At 43.4% G+C, this 19,189-nt stretch overlaps 1 protein-coding gene across 5 annotated transcripts in view; it reads left to right on the forward strand.

Annotated features, from left to right (window-relative positions):
* Positions 1–19,189, forward strand: part of KNOP1 (lysine rich nucleolar protein 1) — a 51,540-nt gene that overhangs the window by 11,299 nt on the left and 21,052 nt on the right. For 2 of the 5 annotated variants that reach the window (XM_045072053.1, XM_045072054.1), the window contains 2 exons: positions 10,513–10,590; positions 13,158–18,055. The exons of 1 other annotated variant lie outside the window; for it this stretch is intronic. In XM_045072053.1, the coding sequence (XP_044927988.1) occupies positions 10,513–10,590; positions 13,158–13,469 (390 nt within the window). In that variant the 3' untranslated portion in view covers positions 13,470–18,055. Of the gene's footprint in view, positions 1–10,512; positions 10,591–13,157; positions 18,056–19,189 lie in introns of those variants that run through there. 2 more of the 5 variants (XM_045072056.1, XM_045072058.1) reach the window with 1 other exon arrangement.

Below are 19,189 nucleotides of genomic sequence, written 5' to 3' on the forward strand. Positions count from 1 at the left end.
TGTTGAACCAACCTTGCAGCCCTGGAATAAATCCCACTTGGTCGTGGTGAATAATCCTTTTAATGTACTGTTGAATCCTATTGGCTAGTATTTTGTTGAGTATTTTCGCATCTGTGTTCATCAAGGATATCGGTCTATAGCTCTCTTTTTTGGTGGGATCCTTGTCTGGTTTTGGGATCAAGGTGATGCTGGCCTCATAAAATGAGTTTGGAGGGGCACCTGGGTGGCTCAGTGGGTTAAAGCCTCTGCCTTCGGCTCAGGTCATGATTCCAGGGTCCTGGGATCGAGCCCCGCATCGGGCTCTCTGCTCGGCCGGGAGCCTGCTTCCCTCTCTCTCTCTGCCTGCCTCTCTGTCTGCTTGTGATCTCCATCTGTCAAATAGAAAAAAAATAATAAAAAATTTAAACACCCTCAAAAAAAAAAAAAAATGAGTTTGGAAGTTTTCCTTCCATTTCTATTTTTTGGAACAGTTTCAGGAGAATAGGAATTAGTTCTTCTTTAAATGTTTGGTAGAATTCCCCCGGGAAGCCGTCTGGCCCTGGGCTTTTGTTTTTTTGGAGATTTTTAATGACTGTTTCAATCTCCTTACTGGTTATGGGTCTGTTCAGGCTTTCTATTTCTTCCTGGTTCAGTTGTGGTAGTTTATATGTTTCTAGGAATGCATCCATTTCTTCCAGATTGTCAAATTTATTGCCGTAGAGTTGCTCATAGTATGTTCTTATAATAGTTTGTATTTCTTTGGTGTTAGTTGTGATCTCTCCTCTTTCATTCATGATTTTATTTATTTGGGCCCTTTCTCTTTTCTTTTTGATAAGTCGGGCCAGGGGTTTATCAATTTTATTAATTCTTTCAAAGAACCAGCTCCTAGTTTCGTTGATTTGTTCTATTGTTTTTTTGGTTTCTGTTTCATTGATTTCTGCTCTGATCTTTATGATTTCTCTTCTCCTGCTGGGCTTAGGGTTTCTTTCTTGTTCTTTCTCCAGCTCCTTTAGGTGTAGGTTTAGGTTGTGTACCTGAGACCTTTCTTGTTTCTTGAGAAAGGCTTGTACCGCTATATATTTTCCTCTCAGGACTGCCTTTGTTGTGTCCCACAGATTTTGAACCTTTGTATTTTCATTATCATTTGTTTCCATGATTTTTTTCAATTCTTCTTTAATTTCCCGGTTGACCCATTCATTCTTTAGAAGGATACTGTTTAGTCTCCATGTATTTGGGTTCTTTCCAAACTTCCTTTTGTGGTTGAGTTCTAGCTTTAGAGCATTGTGGTCTGAAAATATGCAGGGAATGATCCCAATCTTTTGATACCGGTTGAGTCCTGATTTAGGACCGAGGATGTGATCTATTCTGGAGAATGTTCCATGTGCACTAGAGAAGAATGTGTATTCTGTTGCTTTGGGATGAAATATTCTGAATATATCTGTGATGTCCATCTGGTCCAGTGTGTCGTTTAAGGCCTTTATTTCCTTGCTGATCTTTTTGCTTGGATGACCTGTCCATTTTAGTGAGGGGAGTGTTAAAGTCCCCTACTATTATTGTATTATTGTTGATGTGTTTCTTTGATTTTGTTATTAATTGGTTTATATAGTTGGCTGCTCCCACATTGGGGGCATAGATATTTAAAATTGTTAAATCTTCTTGTTGGACAGACCCTTTGAGTATGATATAGTGTCCTTCCTCATCTCTTATTATAGTCTTTGGCTTAAAATCTAATTGATCTGATATAAGGATTGCCACTCCTGCTTTCTTCTGATGTCCATTAGCATGGTAAATTCTTTTCCACCCCCTCACTTTAAATCTGGAGGTGTCTTCGGGCTTAAAATGTGTTTCTTGGAGGCAACATATAGATGGGTTTTGTTTTTTTATCCATTCTGATACCCTGTGTCTTTTGACAGGGGCATTTAGCCCATTCACATTCAGGGTAACTATTGAGAGATATGAATTTAGTGCCATTGTATTGCCTGTAAGGTGACTGTTACTGTATATGGTCTCTGTTCCTTTCTGATCTACCACTTGTAGGCTCTCTCTTTGCTTAGAGGACCCCTTTCAATATTTCCTGTAGAGCTGGTTTGGTATTTGCAAATTCTTTCAGTTGTTGTTTGTCCTGGAAGCTTTTACTCTCTCCTTCTATTTTCAATGATAGCCTAGCTGGATATAGTATTCTTGGCTGCATGTTTTTCTCGTTTAGTGCTCTGAAAATATCATGCCAGCTCTTTCTGGCCTGCCAGGTCTCTGTGGATAAGTCAGCTGCCAATCTAATATATTTTTTACCATTGTATGTTACAGACTTCTTTTCCCGGGCTGCTTTCAGGATTTTCTCTTTGTCATTGAGACTTGTAAATTTTACTATTAGGTGACGGGGTGTGGGCCTATTCTTATTGATTTTGAGGGGCATTCTCTGAACCTCCTGAATTTTGATGCTCGTTCCCTTTGCCATATTGGGGAAATTCTCCCCAATAATTCTCTCCAGTATACCTTCTGCTCCCCTCTCACTTTCTTCTTCTTCTGGAATCCCAATTATTCTAATGTTGTTTCGTCTTATGGTGTCACTTATCTCTCGAATTCTCCCCTCGTGGTCCAGTAGCTGTTTGTCCCTCTTTTGCTCAGCTTCTTTATTCTCTGTCATTTGGTCTTCTATATCACTAATTCTTTCTTCTGCCTCATTTATCCTAGCAGTTAGAGCCTCCATTTTTGATTGCACCTCATTAATAGCTTTTTTGATTTCAACTTGGTTAGATTTTAGTTCTTTTATTTCTCCAAAAAGGGCTTTTATATCTCTTGAGAGGGTTTCTCTAATATCTTCCATGCCTTTTTCGAGCCCGGCTAGAACCTTGAGAATTGTCATTCTGAACTCTAGATCTGACATATTACCGATGTCTGTATTGATTAGGTCCCTAGCCTTTGGTACTGCCTCTTGTTCTTTTTTTTGTGTTGTATTTTTACGTCTTGTCATTTTGTCCAGATAAGAGTAAATGAAGGGGCAAGTAAAATACTAAAAGGGTGGCAACAACCCCAGGAAAATATGCTTTAACCAAATTAGAAGAGATCAAAATCGTGAGTGGGGAGAAAGGGGATAAAAAGAGGTTCAAAAAGGAAGAAAGAAAAAAAAAACAAAAAGAAAAGAAAAAAAAAAAAGAAAAGAAAAGAAAAGAATTTTTTAAAAAAAGAAAACACCTAAGAAAAATGTAAAAAAGAAAAAATATATATATTAGATAAACTAGTAAAAAATCGTTAAAAATGAAAAAGGTAACAGTTAAAAAAAAATTTTACCCGAAGGCGAGGAAAAAGAAAAAAAAAATGAAAAAGAAAAAATTAAATTAACTGCAAGACTAAAAAAAATCACAGGAAAAAAGCCATGAGTTCCGTGCTTGGCTTTCTCCTCCTCTGGAATTCTGCTGCTCTCCTTGGTATTGAAACCGCACTCCTTGGTAGGTGAACTTGGTCTAGGCTGGATTTCTTGTTGATCTTCTGGGGGAGGGGCCTGTTGTAGTGATTCTCAAGTGTGTTTGCCCCAGGCGGAATTACACCGCCCTTACCCGGGGCCGGGGTGAGTAATCTGCTCGGGTTTGCTTTCAGGAGCTTTTGTTCCCTGAGCGTTTTCCGTAGAGTTCCGGAGGACGGGAATACAAATGGCGGCCTCCTGGTCTCCGGCCCGGAGGAGCCGAGAGCCCAGGGCCCCACTCCTCAGTGCGGCCTCAGAGAACAGCGCCCAGTTACTCCCGTCTGCCCGACCTCCGGCCGCGCTCCGAGCTCACCGAGCCTGCGACCGGTTCAAGGTAACACGGAGCTGTGAGCTTACTGTCGGCTCTGTCTCTGTAGCCCGCTTTCCCGTTCCAATACCCGCAAGCTCTGCGACACTCAGACACCCCCGATCCTTCTGTGACCCTGCGGGACCTGAGGCCACGCTGACCCCGCGTGGGCTTCGCCCCGGTTTAGCCTCTGGAGCGATGTCCCTCAGCGGAACAGACTTTTAAAAGTCCTGATTTTGTGTGCACGGTTGCTCCGGTGCGGGGCCGGCCCCCCCTCCCCCGGGGTTATCTTCCCTCGCTTTGGCTGCTTGCTTTCGGGAGCCGGCTTTTTTTTTTTTTTAAAGATTTTATTTATTTCCCCCAAGTAGGGTCTGTCTTGCCGAGCAGAGAGCCCGTCGCTTTGGATGCACTTCTCCGCCGGTCCTACCTTTCAGAAAGTGGAGCCACCCAGGCGCCCCAGAATTGCTGTTCTTCTTGTCTTCGATCTCTGTATACTGTTCTTTTAACTTTTATCATTTAACTGGCAAATTACTTTTCATTTTGGTATATGCACATCTGTATCATTCCACATGTGGAGCATGGTTCCACTACAGGAATATATCATAATTTTCTCTTACAGTTGTCACTTTGCTTTATGTAGTTTTAAACTTACATAAATGGTCAGCTTGGCTCTATAAACAGTCACTTTGATTCAAAGCCTGTGGCAGATTAGAAGGGAGGAGGGGGATGCCCAGGTGGCTCAGTTGGTTGAGAGTCCCAACTCGATTTCGGCTCAAGTCATGATCTCAGTGCTGAGATTGCAGCTCATGTTGGGCTCTACACTGGGTGTGGAGGATGCTTGAGATTCTCTCCCTCTCCCACCTCCACTACTCCACCCCTGCCCCCCAACTCGTACATGCTCGCTTGCTCTCACTCTCTCTATCCAGAAAAGTTGGGGGGAGGGAGAAAGGCCACAAATTAGGGCAGCTGAAGTTACATCTAAACCCTTAAAAGGGGGGCGCCTGGGTGGCTCAGTGGGTTAAGCTGCTGCCTTCGGCTCAGGTCATGATCTCAGGGTCTTGGGATCGAGTCCCGCATCGGGCTCTCTGCTCAGCAGGGAGCCTGCTTCTGCCAGTCCCACTCCCTCCTGCTTGGGTTTCTCTCTCTCTCTGCCTGCCTCTCAGTGTACTTGTAATTTCTCTCTGTCAAATAAATAAATAAAATCTTTAAAAAAAAAAAAAAAACCCTTAAAAGGGAGGACAAGGCCCCAGAAGCTTTTTTTTTTTTTTTTAATTGAGGTGTAGTTGACTTACAATGTTACATTAGTTTCAGGTGTACCACCTATTGATTCAGTAGTTACATATTTTATGAAATCGTTAGCACAAAAAGCATAGTTACCATCTGTCACTGTACAAAGCTATTATAATATTACTATGTTCCCTGTGCTGTATTTTACATGCCTGTGATTGATTTGTAACTGGAAGTTTGTACTTCTCAATCTCCTTCACCTGTTGAGCCCATCTGCCTATAACCCTCTATCTGGCAACCACTAGTTTTCTGTTTTTAGGAGTCATTATGTTTGGTCTTTTTTGTTATTTCAGTTAGCATAATACACTGTAGGCCCATCCATACTGTTGCAAATGGCAAGGTTTCATTCTTTTTCAGGACTGAGTAATATTCCACAGTGTTGGGGGTGCAGTGTATGTGTGTGTGTGTTATGTAATATGTATACACATGCCACATCTTTTTGCATTCATCTATCAGTGAACTCTTAGGATACTTTCATATCTTGGGTTGTTATAAATAATGGTGGGATAAACATAGGGGTGCATATATCTTTTCAGATTAGTGTTTTCTGGGTACCTGGGTGGCTCAGTCATTAAGCATCTGCCTTCAGCTCAGGTCATGATCCCAGGGTCCTGGGATCGAGCCCCACATCAGGTTCCTTGCTCTGCTGGGAGCCTGCTTCTGCCAGTCCCACTCCCCCTGCTTGGGTTTCTTCTCTCTTGTTCTCTCTCTCACAAATAAATAAAATCTTTAAAAAAATCAGTTTTTTCTTTTTCTTTGGGTAAACACCTGAAGTAGAATTACTGGCTTATATAGTATTTCTATTTTTAAAATTTTTGAGGGGGGCGCCTGGGTGGCTCAGTGGGTTGAACCTCTGCCTTCTGCTCAGGTCATGATCTCAGGGTCCTGGCATCAAGCCCCACGTCGGGCTCTCTCCTTGGTGGGGGCCCTGCTTCCCTGCCCTCCTGCCTGCCTCTCTGTCTACTTGTGATCTCTCTGTGTCTAATAAATAAGTAAAATCTTAAAAATGTTTAAAATTTTTGAGGAAATTCCATGCTGTTCTTTATAGTGGTTGCACCAATTTACAGTCACTAGCAGTGTACAAGAGTTGCCTTTCCTCGGCATCCTTGCCAGCACTTGTTATTTCCTGTCTTTTTAATACTGTCCAGTCTGACTGGTGTGGTGTGATCTCTCACTGTGGTTTTGATTTACATTTTCCTGATCATGAATGATGTTGAACATCTGTTGATGTGTCTTGGCCCTTTGTATGCCTTCTTTGGGCAAGTGTCTCTTCAGGTCCTCTGCCCATTTTAAAATTTTTTTGTTTTTGTATTGTTTGAGTTCTTTATATTTTTTGGATATTAGCCCCTTGTTGAATACATTTACAACATGGATTTGAATTGCATAAGTATGTGAATACATGGGTTTTTTTTTTGATACAGTACTATAAATGTATTTTTTCTTTTTTACAATTTTCTTAACACCTTTAGCTTGTGGTAAGAGTACAATATATAATAAGTATAACATTCAAAATCTGTGTTAACTGTTTATATTATTGGTAAGGCTTTCAGGCTACTAATAGTTAAATTTGGGGGGAGTCAAAAGTTATATGTGGATTTTCAACTGCAGGGAGTCAGTGCCCCCATCCCCACTTGTTCAAGGGTCTCCTGTATCATGTTCCCATTCAGTAAGTTGCCATTTCATTTTATGGTTTCCTTTGCTATGCAGCAGCTTTTTAGTTTGATTATCCCAATTGTTTTTATTACCATCACCTGAGGAGACAAATCCAGAAAAACATTGCTAAGCTTGATATCCAAGTGTTTATCACCTATGTTTTCTTTCCTTTTCTTTTTTTAAGATTTTATTTATTTGAGAGGGAGAGAGAATGAGCAGGGGGAGAGAGAGGGAGAAGCAGGTTCCCCACTGAGCAGGGAGCCTGATGCAGGGCTTCATCATAGGACCCTGGGATCATGACCTGAGCTGAAAGCAGACACTTAACCCCAGGTGCCCTGCCTATATTTTGTTTCTTTTTTTTTTTTTTTTTTTTTTTTTTGGTGTGTGTTGTTGTTTTACGATTTTATTTATTTGAGAGAGAGAGCATGAGAGGGGAGAAAGTGAGAGAAAAGCAGATTCTTTTAGGACTCCTATGGTTTCAAGTCTCACATTTAAGTCTTGAATCCATTTTGAGTTTATTTTTGTGTATGGTATAAGCAAGTGGACCAATTCCATCCTTTTCATATAGCTGTCCAGTTTTCCCAACATCATTTATTCAAGAGACTGTTTCCCCCCATTGTCTATCCTTGAATCCTTTGTCATAGATTAATTGACCATATAAATGTGGGGTTTCTTTCTGGTCTGTGTATTTTCTTCCATTAATCTGTTTTTGTGCCAGTACCATTCTATTTTGATTACAATTGCTTTGTAGTGTGGTTTGAAATCTGGGATTGTGCTTACCCTAGCTTTTTCTCTCAAGATTGCTTTGGCTATTCAGAGTCTTTGTGGTTCCATACAGATTTTAGGATTGTTCTAGTTCTATGCAAAGTGCTGTAGGTATTTGATAGGGATTGCATTGAACCTGTAGACTGCTTTGGATAGTATGGATATTTTGTTGTTGTTGTTGTTTTAGATCTTATTTATTTATTTGACAGACAGAGATCACAAGCAGGCAGAGAGGCAGGCAGAGAGAGAGAGGAGGAAGCAGGCTCCCTGCAGAGCAGAGAGCCCAATGTGGGGCTTGATCCCAGGACCCTGGAATCATGACCTGAGCTGAAGGCAGAGGCTTAACCCACTGAGCCACCCAGGCGCCCCAAGGATAGTATGGATATTTTAACAGTATTCTTCTGATCTATGAGCATGGTATATCTTTTAAATAAGATTTTATTTATTTGACAGAGAGCGAGAGATAGCGAGAGAGGGTAATACAAGCAGGGGGAGTGGGAAAGGTAGAAGCAGGCTTCCCACTGAGCAGGGAGCCTGATGCGGGGCTCGATCCCAGAACCCTGGGATCATGACCTGAGCTGAAGGCGGAGGCTTTAACCCACTGAGCCACCCAGGCGCCCCTATCTTTCCATTTATTTATGTGATCTTCAGTTTCTTTCATTAGTGTCTTATAATTGTCAGAGTATACCATTTTCACCTCCTTGCTTAAATTTATTCCCAAGCATTTTATTCTTTTTGATGCAGTCGTAGATGGGAGTGTTTTCTTTTCTCTTTCTTTCTTTCTTTTTTCTTTTTTTTTTTAAAGAGAGAGGCAGTGGGGGCGGGGGAGGTGGGTAAAGGGGGAGAGAGAATCTTAAGCAGAAGATCTCATGATCCTGAGATCGTGACCTGAGCTGAAATCAAGAGTCCGACGCTTAACCAGCTGAGGCAACTTGGTGTCCCTGGGATGTTTTCTTAATTTCTCTTTTTGATAGGTTGCTATTAGTGTATAGAAATGCAACAGACTCCTGTATATTGATTTTGTAACCTGTAGCTTTTACTGAGTTCATTTATCAGTTGTAACAGTTTTTGGTGGAGTGTTTAGGGTTTTCTATATAGAGTATTATGTCATCTGCAAGTAGTGACAGTTTTACTTCTTTCCAATTGGGAACCCTTTCTTTCTTCCTTTTTTGACTGTTGTGGCAGAGACTTCAGGTACTATGTTGAATAAAAGTGATGAAGATAGATATTTTTTCTTTCTCATTTTAGAGGAAAAGCTTACAGCTTTTCATCATTGAGTATGATACTAACTGGGTTTTTCATATATTGCCTTTCTTATGTTGAGGTATGTTCCCTCTATACCCACTTTGTTGACAGTTACCATGAATTGGTGATGAATTTTGTCAAATGCTTTTTTTGCATGTACTGAGATGAATATAATTTTTATTCATTTTGTTATCCTCAGTTGATTTACAGATATTAAACCATCTTTGCATCCCTAAGATAAATCCTACTTGATCATGGTGAATGATCCTTTTAATGTAATGCTGGATTCAGTTTGCTAACATTTTGCTGAGGACTTTTGCATCTATATTCATTGGGGATATTGGTCCTGAAAGCTTTTATATCAAACAGCAGGGTCATTAGTCCACTGATGGTGGCTTCTAGCCATGCTGGCAACATTGTATAAGATATACCTCCTGTGGACCAGGCATTCTGTTCTTACATTCTGCACCCAACAATTTAATGTGGGGTAGGGGGTTTCCCACTTCAGCAATTCTTGGCCACCAGCTGGGTGTCCTGCCATTCAGCTCAATTCTGGCACTGCATATCTGGAGATCGTGTCAAATCTCACAAGGTAAGGACTCAGTCCCACTAGACTGCTCCCTGCCCGTGCCCCAGTTCAGAGGCCTGTTACAGGCTGGATTGTTCCCTGTGCTTCTGACTTACCAGGCTGCTAGGGATGGGAGGTTCTGATAACCCCCTCCTTGGGTTTTACTAATTTGCTAGGGCAGTTCACAAAACTCAGGGAAACCTTTTACTAGATTGTTGGTTTATAATAAAAGGGTATAAATCAGGAACAGCCGGATGGTAGTGATGCATAGGGCAAGATATGGGGAACGGCACTGAACTTCCTTGCCCGCTCCAAGAATACCAGTGTCCCCTGATCTCCATGTTTTCACCAACTCAGAAGCTCTCTGAACACTCCCCTCTTTTGGGGGTTTTATGGAGACTTCATTATATAGGCATGACTGATTAAATCACTGGCCATTTCATGATTGATTCACCCTTCTGCACCTCCTCCCTCCTTGGGGCTTGGAGGTGGGACTGAAAGTTCCAACCCTGTCAACATAGGGTTGATTCAGCTGGCCACCAGCCCCCATTCTTAAGAACTTTCTGGCATTTGCCTCATTAACATAACAAAAGATACCTTGATTACTTTCCTTACTTAGGAAATCCCAAGGGGTTTAGGAGCTCTGTGCAGAAACTGGATGAAGACCAAATATATATTCTCTCCTATTTATCCTCCAGGGTAGCTGGTATTTCTTGTCTATTTGCAGATAAATAGATTGAAGTACACAAAGGTTGAGTGACTGATCCAGAGCCACACAAGTTAATGGCAGAGCTAAGATTCAAACTAGCCTGTGCCTGACTCCAGTGCTCTTTCTAGAAAACAATGCTATCCCAAAAGTTAACTACAATATCTTCTATACAGGACGTCAGGGCTTCAGGCAATATGCTTTAGGAAGTTTCTACCCGGTATGGCTATTACGGACAGACAAAAATGGTTCTAGTGCTGAAGGTGGATAAGGCTCAGTTTATAGGAAGGTTCATTCTTAAAAGAAGTTCATTCTTAATCCAAAACAAGGCTTAATGAGGCTGCCCATTTTAGGCCAAGCGATTGCAGCCTTGGGATACTTAGGGGACACTTTTGACAAATGCCTGCCCCAGTTTGCAGCACAGGAAAGCTGCTCTTGCTCTTGTCACCCTCCTGTCCTCCTGCCCTGTCTCTGCTCGGTTTTAAGCTCAGAGGAAAACAGCTCTGTCCCATTTCCCTCTTTCTTTCCTCTCTCTTCCTCAGGTGAGGCGAAAGGCCTTGCAAGAAGAAATCGATCGTGAGTCAGGCAAAACAGAAGCTTCTGAACCGAGGAAGTGGACAGTAAGTTTGATGTTCAGGCTCTGGTCGGTTGCATACCCCGGCATCCTGACAACTCCTTCCTCAGCATGCACCGTGAAGAGCAGAGTGATGGGAGACCATGTTAGTCCAGGCCCCAGAGGCTGTCCCAGTCTGCCTGCCGGCTCTCTTCACTGCACAGCTTGTCCTAAGCTAACCTCCTTCCTTCTGAAAGGGGTGCTCGCCTCTCTTGGAGTGCTGGCGAAGCAAGATAAGCAGCCTGAACCTTTGTCTCCTGCTGTGCACAGGTGGGATGTCCCACACATTAGTCACTGAGGGCATGTGAAAAGCACTTTCCAGCAGTGGATGGTGACCTCAAAGGTCTGCTTGGACCAGAGCAGGAGGCAGAGGTGAGAGCAGTGTGGTAGCAGGCCTCTCTCAGGGCTGCCTACAAGGCCCAGTTGGAGTGGGAGATTTCCACACCAGGCCTGAGGAGATGGGACAGGAGAGCGTGCACCGCAATGACCAGGAAGTCAGGCTGCAGAGGGATGAGCGGGGATGTGGGCAGCGCGGTGGGCCATACCAGGCTGGCCTTGGTGGCCATGGTAGGGAGTGCGCACTGGGCTCCAAGTGTTGTGGGAGCTGCTGGAGGGCCTTTATGTAGAGTAAGTGGGGAGGGGGTTGGAAGGCTCAGCCTCTCGGCCTGAGGATTGGGATGGTGGCAGAGGGTAGAGAAAGAGAAGAAACCAGCTTCATAATCCAACCAGACTTGTTAATAGATTGGATTTGGGAGAGAGGGAAGGAAGGATCCATATGGCAGGGAAGCCTTGCCTTCCTGAACTCTCCTAAGCCTTCATAGTTGAACACAGGAAAGAACAGTTGATTTGGATCAAAAGACCTGAGTTCAGTTTCTGGCTCTGCCACTTTCTAGTTGTGGATTCGAGGCAAGCAGTCCTCTCTCTGAGCCTCAGTTTCCACACCCTGTAAATGAGACTCCTACTCTGGCCCGGTGGAGCACGAAGAGGGACTTTGTTATGTTTCTTCCTTCTGGGCATCCTCTCCTTTCTCCCCAGCCTCATGAGGGGAGCGGAGCTGATAGAAACCCTCATTGAGTTGAGGAAGACCAGAAACAGGGCAGCATCATTCAGAACCTGTGGCCTCAGAGGCTGTACGTAGGATCCTAGAGCAGAGGGGTGGCATCTGCTGGGGACACTTTAGGTGGCATTGCCTCCCAGGACCTAGGCCACTTGACGCTGAGGCATGTGGTGAGGACTCGAACTGGCTGTGGACCCCTGCAGGAGGGTCCGCTTTGAATGGGTCAGCAGCCCTTGAAGAGCTAGCTCACCCGTGACTGGTCAGCCTGTGCTCAGACCCAGGGCAGGACTGTCAGAGCTGGTTTCTTATCCTAGAAATTGTAGGACGGGGAAGCTGTAATTATGCCTTCATCTGGGCCACTGTGAAGCTGGAAGAATTTCTCACTGCTTCATTCAGGGCAGGGGTACCAGTGACTGGTTCTTACTGTTCTTCCACACCTGACCTAGAAATAAGTGCTAAGCTGGGATTTGGCTTGCAAGTGGAAAGTTCCCAGGCAGTATGGAGGTCAGCAATTGGGGTGGGTTGGGAAGAATGACAAATTATCAAGGATTTAAGGTTGCCAAACATTGTGCTCTGGGTTGTTGGTGTAAAATCTGATTCAGTCCTTCGCCGAAGCCCTGTGAGAGGGTTATTACACTCCTATTTTATAGATGAGGACACTGAATCTCAGAGAGTTTAAGTAATTTTACCAGGGTCACGCAGCTGGGCTTGATCCTTGGGTTTGTGTGACTTCTAAGTCATTGTTTTCTTGAGTCGTATTTCTTGTCTCACAGATCCGGGAAGGACAGGGGTCTTTTCTGAGGCAGCTCCTCTGAGGTCCTGCCTTGCATTTTCTTGAACGTGGATGATTCATGGATAGGTGGTGGAGTACTCTGTATAGGAATTGGGCCCCCGAGTTCCTGGAGTTCCTGGGCTGGCTCAGCCGTGGACTCAGCTGTGTGACCCTTGACCTCTCTGGGCCTCCACTCCCTGCTGTAAAATGCAGTGCTTGTGCGAAGAGATGTGCATTTGAGATTCCCACTTGGCAACTGCCTCCTTCCAACTGTCAGAAACCTTAGGCTGAGGGAAGAGCAGGCGGCCAGCTGGTGAGGTGAGGTGAGCTGGGCTGGGAGGTGTGTCGAGGTGTGTTGGGAGGTGAGATTGTTGGAGGTGAGCTGAGGTGTGCCGTACTCTTTGCTGTGAGTGAGTGGAGGAGTAAAGCAGACAGGCAGCTCCTGTGGTGGGCCATGGTGTAGACCAGACCTGAGATGGAATTCCAGCAGGGCCATTAATGAGGCTTGTGCCCCCAGTTGGGCTGTAGGCTTCCACTTCCTTATCAGTAAAACGGGGATGCTGACAGTATTCCTCATAGGGCTCTTATTAGAAGTCAGGACAATCCATTGATGTGTTGATGAGCACTGTGCCTGGCACATAGCCAGCATTTAATCAGCTGGATCCTCCCTGGTGAGGCTGGGTTGGCGAAAGGGCAGGACTTTGGAAATCAGGAAAATAACCACCTTTTTTTTCTCTTAACACAGGGAACTCAGTTTGGCCAGTGGGATACTGCTAGTTTTGAAAATGAGGAACAGAAACTAAAATTTCTCAAACTGATGGGTGGCTTTAAAAACGGGACCCCTTCGCTCAGCCGCCCCTCTAACACAGGCGGAAGGCCCAACATGGCTCTCAGCAAGAAGGCAGCTGACGCCCTGCAGCGGAACCTGCAGCAGGACTACGACCGGGCCATGAGCTGGAAGCACAAGCGGGGCACTGGCCTGGGCTTCTCCACCACCCCGGACAAAATCTTTTATATTGACAGGAATGCTTCCAAGTCAATCAAGTTTGAAGATTAAACTCTACTATCTTATCCTTCAAAACTGCCACAATTGCTTTTACTGTTCAGTTATGCAGTTGAAAGCCATTTGACAACTGTCTCAGATCAAATCTCTGCAGAGATTAAGTTGAAAACTCTGCCCATGTGCTTGGACAAACTGGGGTCAGGGAGCTCGTGTTTCAGAAGCCAAGAGAACATGTGAGTGATTAATGCCTACTATTTTGTGTATTAAGCATTCCATCCCTGTGTGAAGACATCAACATATATAAATAATAGCTAAATTTGCTGAGTGCTTAGTATGTGCCAGGTACGTACTACTGTGTTTCCCTCACGTTAATGTAGTTAGTAATTAGGAACTAACTAGGTGCTATTATCCCCATCTTACCGATGAGGAAACTGAGGTTCGGGGATGAAGTAATAAAATTGCCCCGGTTCACCCAACCAGTAAGTGCCAGGTGCTGGCCTTCTGTATCCCACGTCCTGTATCACTATTCACCTACTCCTAATGTCCTCGTCTAGGGAATTTTACCAGGAATACTGATGGGGGATGAAGTCTCTTGATTGAAGAGACAGAGGTTTTGTTAGATGTCTAAATCTCAAATAGGAAGTAGAGTTGATGGTCAACAGGTAAGGGCAAGCTCTTTTTCTTTTCCCATCCTGGAGAACCTTTAGGCAAAGAGGTCTGAATGGCCACAGGCAGATGTGGCTGAGCTTTCTCTCCATTTGGGAAATGTGTTTCTAAACCAATGTTGCTTTTTCTGGTTCTCCTGACTTCCATCCTCAGTGTTGAGCTTGGATTTAACCTTCATGCTTTAACTGAATTCTAACAATTTTAGCATTTTAGAGAGACTGTTAGTCTTAGTGAACCAACGGTGAATTCCCAGGGATATGTTTATTAGAATCTTTGTGACCACAAGGAAGAGAGTCCTAGGTGACTTGTGTGGTGGAGGTCTAATGCCGGCAGGCCTGAATGTGCGGGCACGATGCAGGAAGTTGCCTCATCATGACACTGTTACCGTATCTGGACTCTACAACCAGCTTCACAGAGCTCCAGGTACAATGACCTGAGTGACAAATGGCCACCTTCTTCATTCACCTAGCAGTTTCCATCTGAAAATACAGGTTCTGAGTAGGACGTTTTCACATCGCTTGGCCTGAATGCCTCCTATAGACGTCCCAGCTCAGGCAGGCCTAACTAAACAGCAGGATATTCAGTCTGTCACTGGGCAGGAAATCCTGATGTGTAGGGGACTGATACAGCAACTTAACAGAGAAACATTCTTTTTCTCTCTGCTCCATCCACCCTGTTGGTTTCATCGGGCTGCTTGAAAGAATGGCCATAGCAATTGTAGGCACAATATCAAGATACTAGAACTTGCCAGAGGAAGAAGAAAAACCTTGTGGTTCAAGGAAAGTTCCAGAAGACCTTTCATCATAACTCATTGCTTAGCCGTGGGTCATATGCCCATTTCTGAGCCAGCCCCTGGCATGTGGAGGAAGATTCTCCTCAAGCCAGTCATAAAGGAGGAGTGAGGAGCTGACGCTGGTGGTGGGACAAACATGGAGTCCACTACTGTCCCACTGGGCAGAGGTGAGGCAGGCCTGCCTGGGCGCAAGTAAGCATTGGCCAGGTCAGGAGTCATGTTTCAGGAAGGGCCACTTCGCTTAGAATGTGAACTAGGCCTTTGATGGACTCAACCTTGAGTTGAGATACATAATGAAAGAGGCCATCTAAATGCCGGGAAGGTAAGGTTCTGCCTTTGATTTAGCTGCTTCGGAGCACCTCCTCTTTTCACAGGGGAATAAATCTCTCCTGGCCTTGATCAACACTTCAGGAATTCACTCACTGTACTGACTGCTTCTCTAATTGTTTTTAACTTGCCAAGAGCTCACACTACAGCTTGGGCCTGCCTTGGCTTGTCAGGAAGGATTGTGCTCTGCCATCTCTTGGGTGACTCTGGAGAGTCGCTGATCATTTGTCCACTGTCTTTTCCCCATAGTGATAGTTCTCATTAGCATGTGATGGTCAGGCCTTTCCCCTCCTGTCATTTAGTATATGTAGTCTTGTGTAATGGGTTTTGAGTTTTAAACCTAATGTGTCACCATTGGCTGAAGTATTCCACTGGCCCAGGGGAAGGTTTATGATAGTTTGTTTCTGAAGCAGGGTCTGGCCAGTGCAGGTGGAACAGCTAAGACAGCAGGATCTCCAATGACCTCAGAATGGACTTAGTCTTGGCAGAGATGCCATTTCTCAGAGAGTGGGTTTCTGTCCTGTAGCAGTCCTGCAGTCCTGGGAGGATTTTCACTCTGAGCTTCCTGTGTTAGCTGGGCCCTCGCCTTTGTACAGTAAACAACATTGGCTTGTGCCACCTCTGCCCCTTTGTCCCATGTCCAATGCCATCAATCTGCAAGGGTTTTTTTTTTGTGTGTCATCTCCTATGTTCTTGATGTCTTGACTCTGTGGAACATACCATGTCTCCACTGCAAGAGGAGGTTTGGGGACTTTTACTCAGAATTGGGGCAGGAGAAGTCTTGGCATATAGCACAGTCAGGGTCTTGGTTGAATATTTAACAGCCCTTTTCTCATTTCTCCCTTGGCTTTCTCACTTGACCCACCCTCCTTCCCTGTGGCAGGGTCCTTCCCTCCTTACAGTTGTCCTTATCCAGCCGTCGCTGAAACCTCATGATTTCCTGATCGCGTCTGTGCAGGGAGTGCTGCTGTTCCTGCCTTATTAGCCCCTAGGCCCTGCCCCGAGGCTTGCTTTCCATATCTAGACTGGCCCATCAAAAGTGTTTGCTAGGTAGACAAAGTTCTCCTCTAAAAGAAATTGTGTATTCAGCTCTACAAACAGAATTATTCAGGTTTGTGCACCCCCACCCCAGATGTCCATGTCCCAGTCATGAGAACTTAGGAGTATTAGGACACAAAACAAAAAGGAGTTGAGGGTAGCGGATGGAATTAACAGTTGCCAGTCAGTTGACCTTAAAATAAGATTATCCTGGATTGTCTGATTGGACCCAGTTTAATCATAACAGGTCCTTAACCATAGAAGAGGGAGGCAGAAATATGGAAGAGACTTGTAAGAACAACTCAACCAGGGGCGCCTGGGTGGCTCAGTGGGTTAAGCCTCTGACTTTGGCTCAGATCATGATCTCAGGGTCCTGGGATCGAGTCCCGAGTCAGGCTCTCAGCAGGGAGCCTGCTTCCTCCTCCTCCCTCTCTCACTCTGCCTGCCTCTCTGCCTACTTGTGATCTCTCCATGTCAAATAAATAAATATAATATTAAAAAAAAAAAAAAACTGAACAAGCTGTTGCTGGTTTTAAGATAGAGGAAGGGGCCACAAGCCAAGGTATGCAGCTGCCCTCTAGAAGCTAGAAAAGTCAAGAAAACATTCTTCCGCAGAGCCTCCAGAAGGAACAAAGCTGTGCCCACACCTTCACTCTGAGGGAAAGTCCCCTAAGACCTGTTGGAGTTGGAACAAATAGATCTGCAAAGTGAAAGAATGGTATTGGTGTAAGCCACTAAGTTTGTGGTAATTTGTTAAAGCAGCAATAGAAAAGTTGTATAGGTCTCATGCAGAACTTTTCTTCATTTTTTTTAACCTTATTTCCTAAAATTTTTTGAATTTTTATTTTTCTGTTGTCCTTTGTAATAACAGTAGACTTCATCCCCTGTAGGCTGTGATTTTCAGAGACTGGCTAATTGATTCAGTAATGGGCTGAGGAAAACCACGAAAGATCATAGAAAATCTGAGCTTTTGCCTGGGCCTGGTGACAGATGGTTCTGAAGCGCCTTTGGTGTAATGAATATTCAACCTAATGCGAAAGTCCAAATTCATGTCAATTTAAGAACATTACGTTACTCAGGCTTGGGAATGAACACTGTCCGGTAAGAACAACCTCAGAGTAGAAAAAAGGACTTAAAGCAGGTTATTTGTGAATTTGCCAATTGTGTTTCATTTAAACGGTATCATATAGTTAACAGTGGTATTTGAGATCATTTTAATGGAAATAATTTTGTGAAATAAAGGTCATTTGGTAATATTTGAGCAATACCACCATGTTTTCTGAATTTCTGTATGTTTTGTCCAGTAAAGGGGAGCAAAAGGGTTATTTTTCAGGATCCACTGTTTTTTAATGTTGGCTCTTTTCTCAGGCTGGGGCCCAGGGGGTGGAGTAATTCACAGTTCTTTTGGCCAAGAAATCCGTATCATATTCTTTGGTCCTAAACTGTTCAGTAAAAATAGGAGTTCAATATAAATTTATTTTTTAAATTATTTTAGCCGCTTTTACTGAGATTGTGTAAACTATGATCCTATATTTCACAGGGTAGAGAGGATATGTAATTTATGTCCATTTTATACCTTCCAAATCCACAACTTGGATTAAATGGGTGCATTTTCCTGAGCGCAGACTTCCAGGCTGTGAATCACCACCAATCAATATTAATGCTTTTACTGATTGAAAATAAAATGTCAGTGGAAGCTCATCAGCAGTAATACAAGAATCAGATTCCAAATTCCAAAAATCTGGTGGTAAAAAAAAAAAAAGAATCACATGCAGTTTAGAATTATGGCTGCAGAGCGAACAGAACAGTATGTTTAGACAAGTTCTCTTCTGGATGAAGAAGAGTCAGAAGTAATTAAATGAACAGTCATGAACATAAACATTCCTTTGGGAGGTTTATTCAGTTATAGAATACTTTCCACTGAAGCCACAGAGGGAGTTGCAGATTTGACCTCACTTTCTCTAATCCACCACTGTGTGTTTTTAAAATTTATTTTTAATAGTATTTGGCATACATATTATTAGTTTTATGTGTACAACATAGTCATTTGATGTTTTATATGCATTAAAAAATGCCTACCACAGAAAGTATAATTACCGTCTTTCACTGTATAAAGTTATTAAAATATTACTGATTGTATTTCCTCTGCTTACTTATATCCCTGTGATTTACTTATTTTATAACTGGAAGTTTGTATCTCTTAATCCCCTTTGCCTATTTCCCTCTTCTTCCCACCTCCCTGCCCTCTGGCAACCACCAGTATCTTCTCTGATTTTTGAGTCTATTTCTATTTCTATTTTGTTTGTTCATTTCTTTCTTTATAATCAAATTATATGAAATTATATGGTATTTGTCTTTTTCCAACTTATTTCACTTACCATAAGCTTGTAGTATATCCATGTAGTTGGGAAAGGCAAGATTTTGTTCTTTTTTATGGCTGAGTAATATTCCTGCGTGTTGTGTGTGTCCCCACACCATATTATCAGTGGACATGTAGCATGTATCTTTATCTTGGCTATCATTGTAAATAATGCAGGGATAAACATAACGTTGTATATATTTTTTTGAATCTGTGTTTTTGGTTTCTTTTGGTAAACACCCAGAAGTGGATCATATGGTATTTCTATTTTTAATTTCTTGAGGAACCTCTGTACTGTTTTCTACAGTAGCTGCACCAGTTTACATTCCCACCAACAGTGCATGGAGGTTCCCTTTTCTCCACACCCTCCACAACACTTGTTATTTCTTGTCTTTGATTATAGTCAGTCTGACAGGTGTGAGGTGATGTCTCACTGTAATTATCATTTGCATTTCCCTGGTGATGAGTGATGTCGAGCATCTTTTCATCTTTTGGTCATCTATATGTCTTTGGAAAAAATGCCTGCTCAAGTCCTCTGCCCATTTTCAGTTGAATTATTTGAGAGATTTTGGTGTTTAGTTGTATGAGATT

Source organism: Mustela putorius, unplaced genomic scaffold, assembly GCF_011764305.1.
Source record: "Mustela putorius furo isolate JIRA1106 unplaced genomic scaffold, ASM1176430v1.1 tig00004007_pilon_pilon_pilon, whole genome shotgun sequence".
Classification (NCBI taxonomy): Eukaryota; Metazoa; Chordata; class Mammalia; order Carnivora; family Mustelidae; genus Mustela; species Mustela putorius.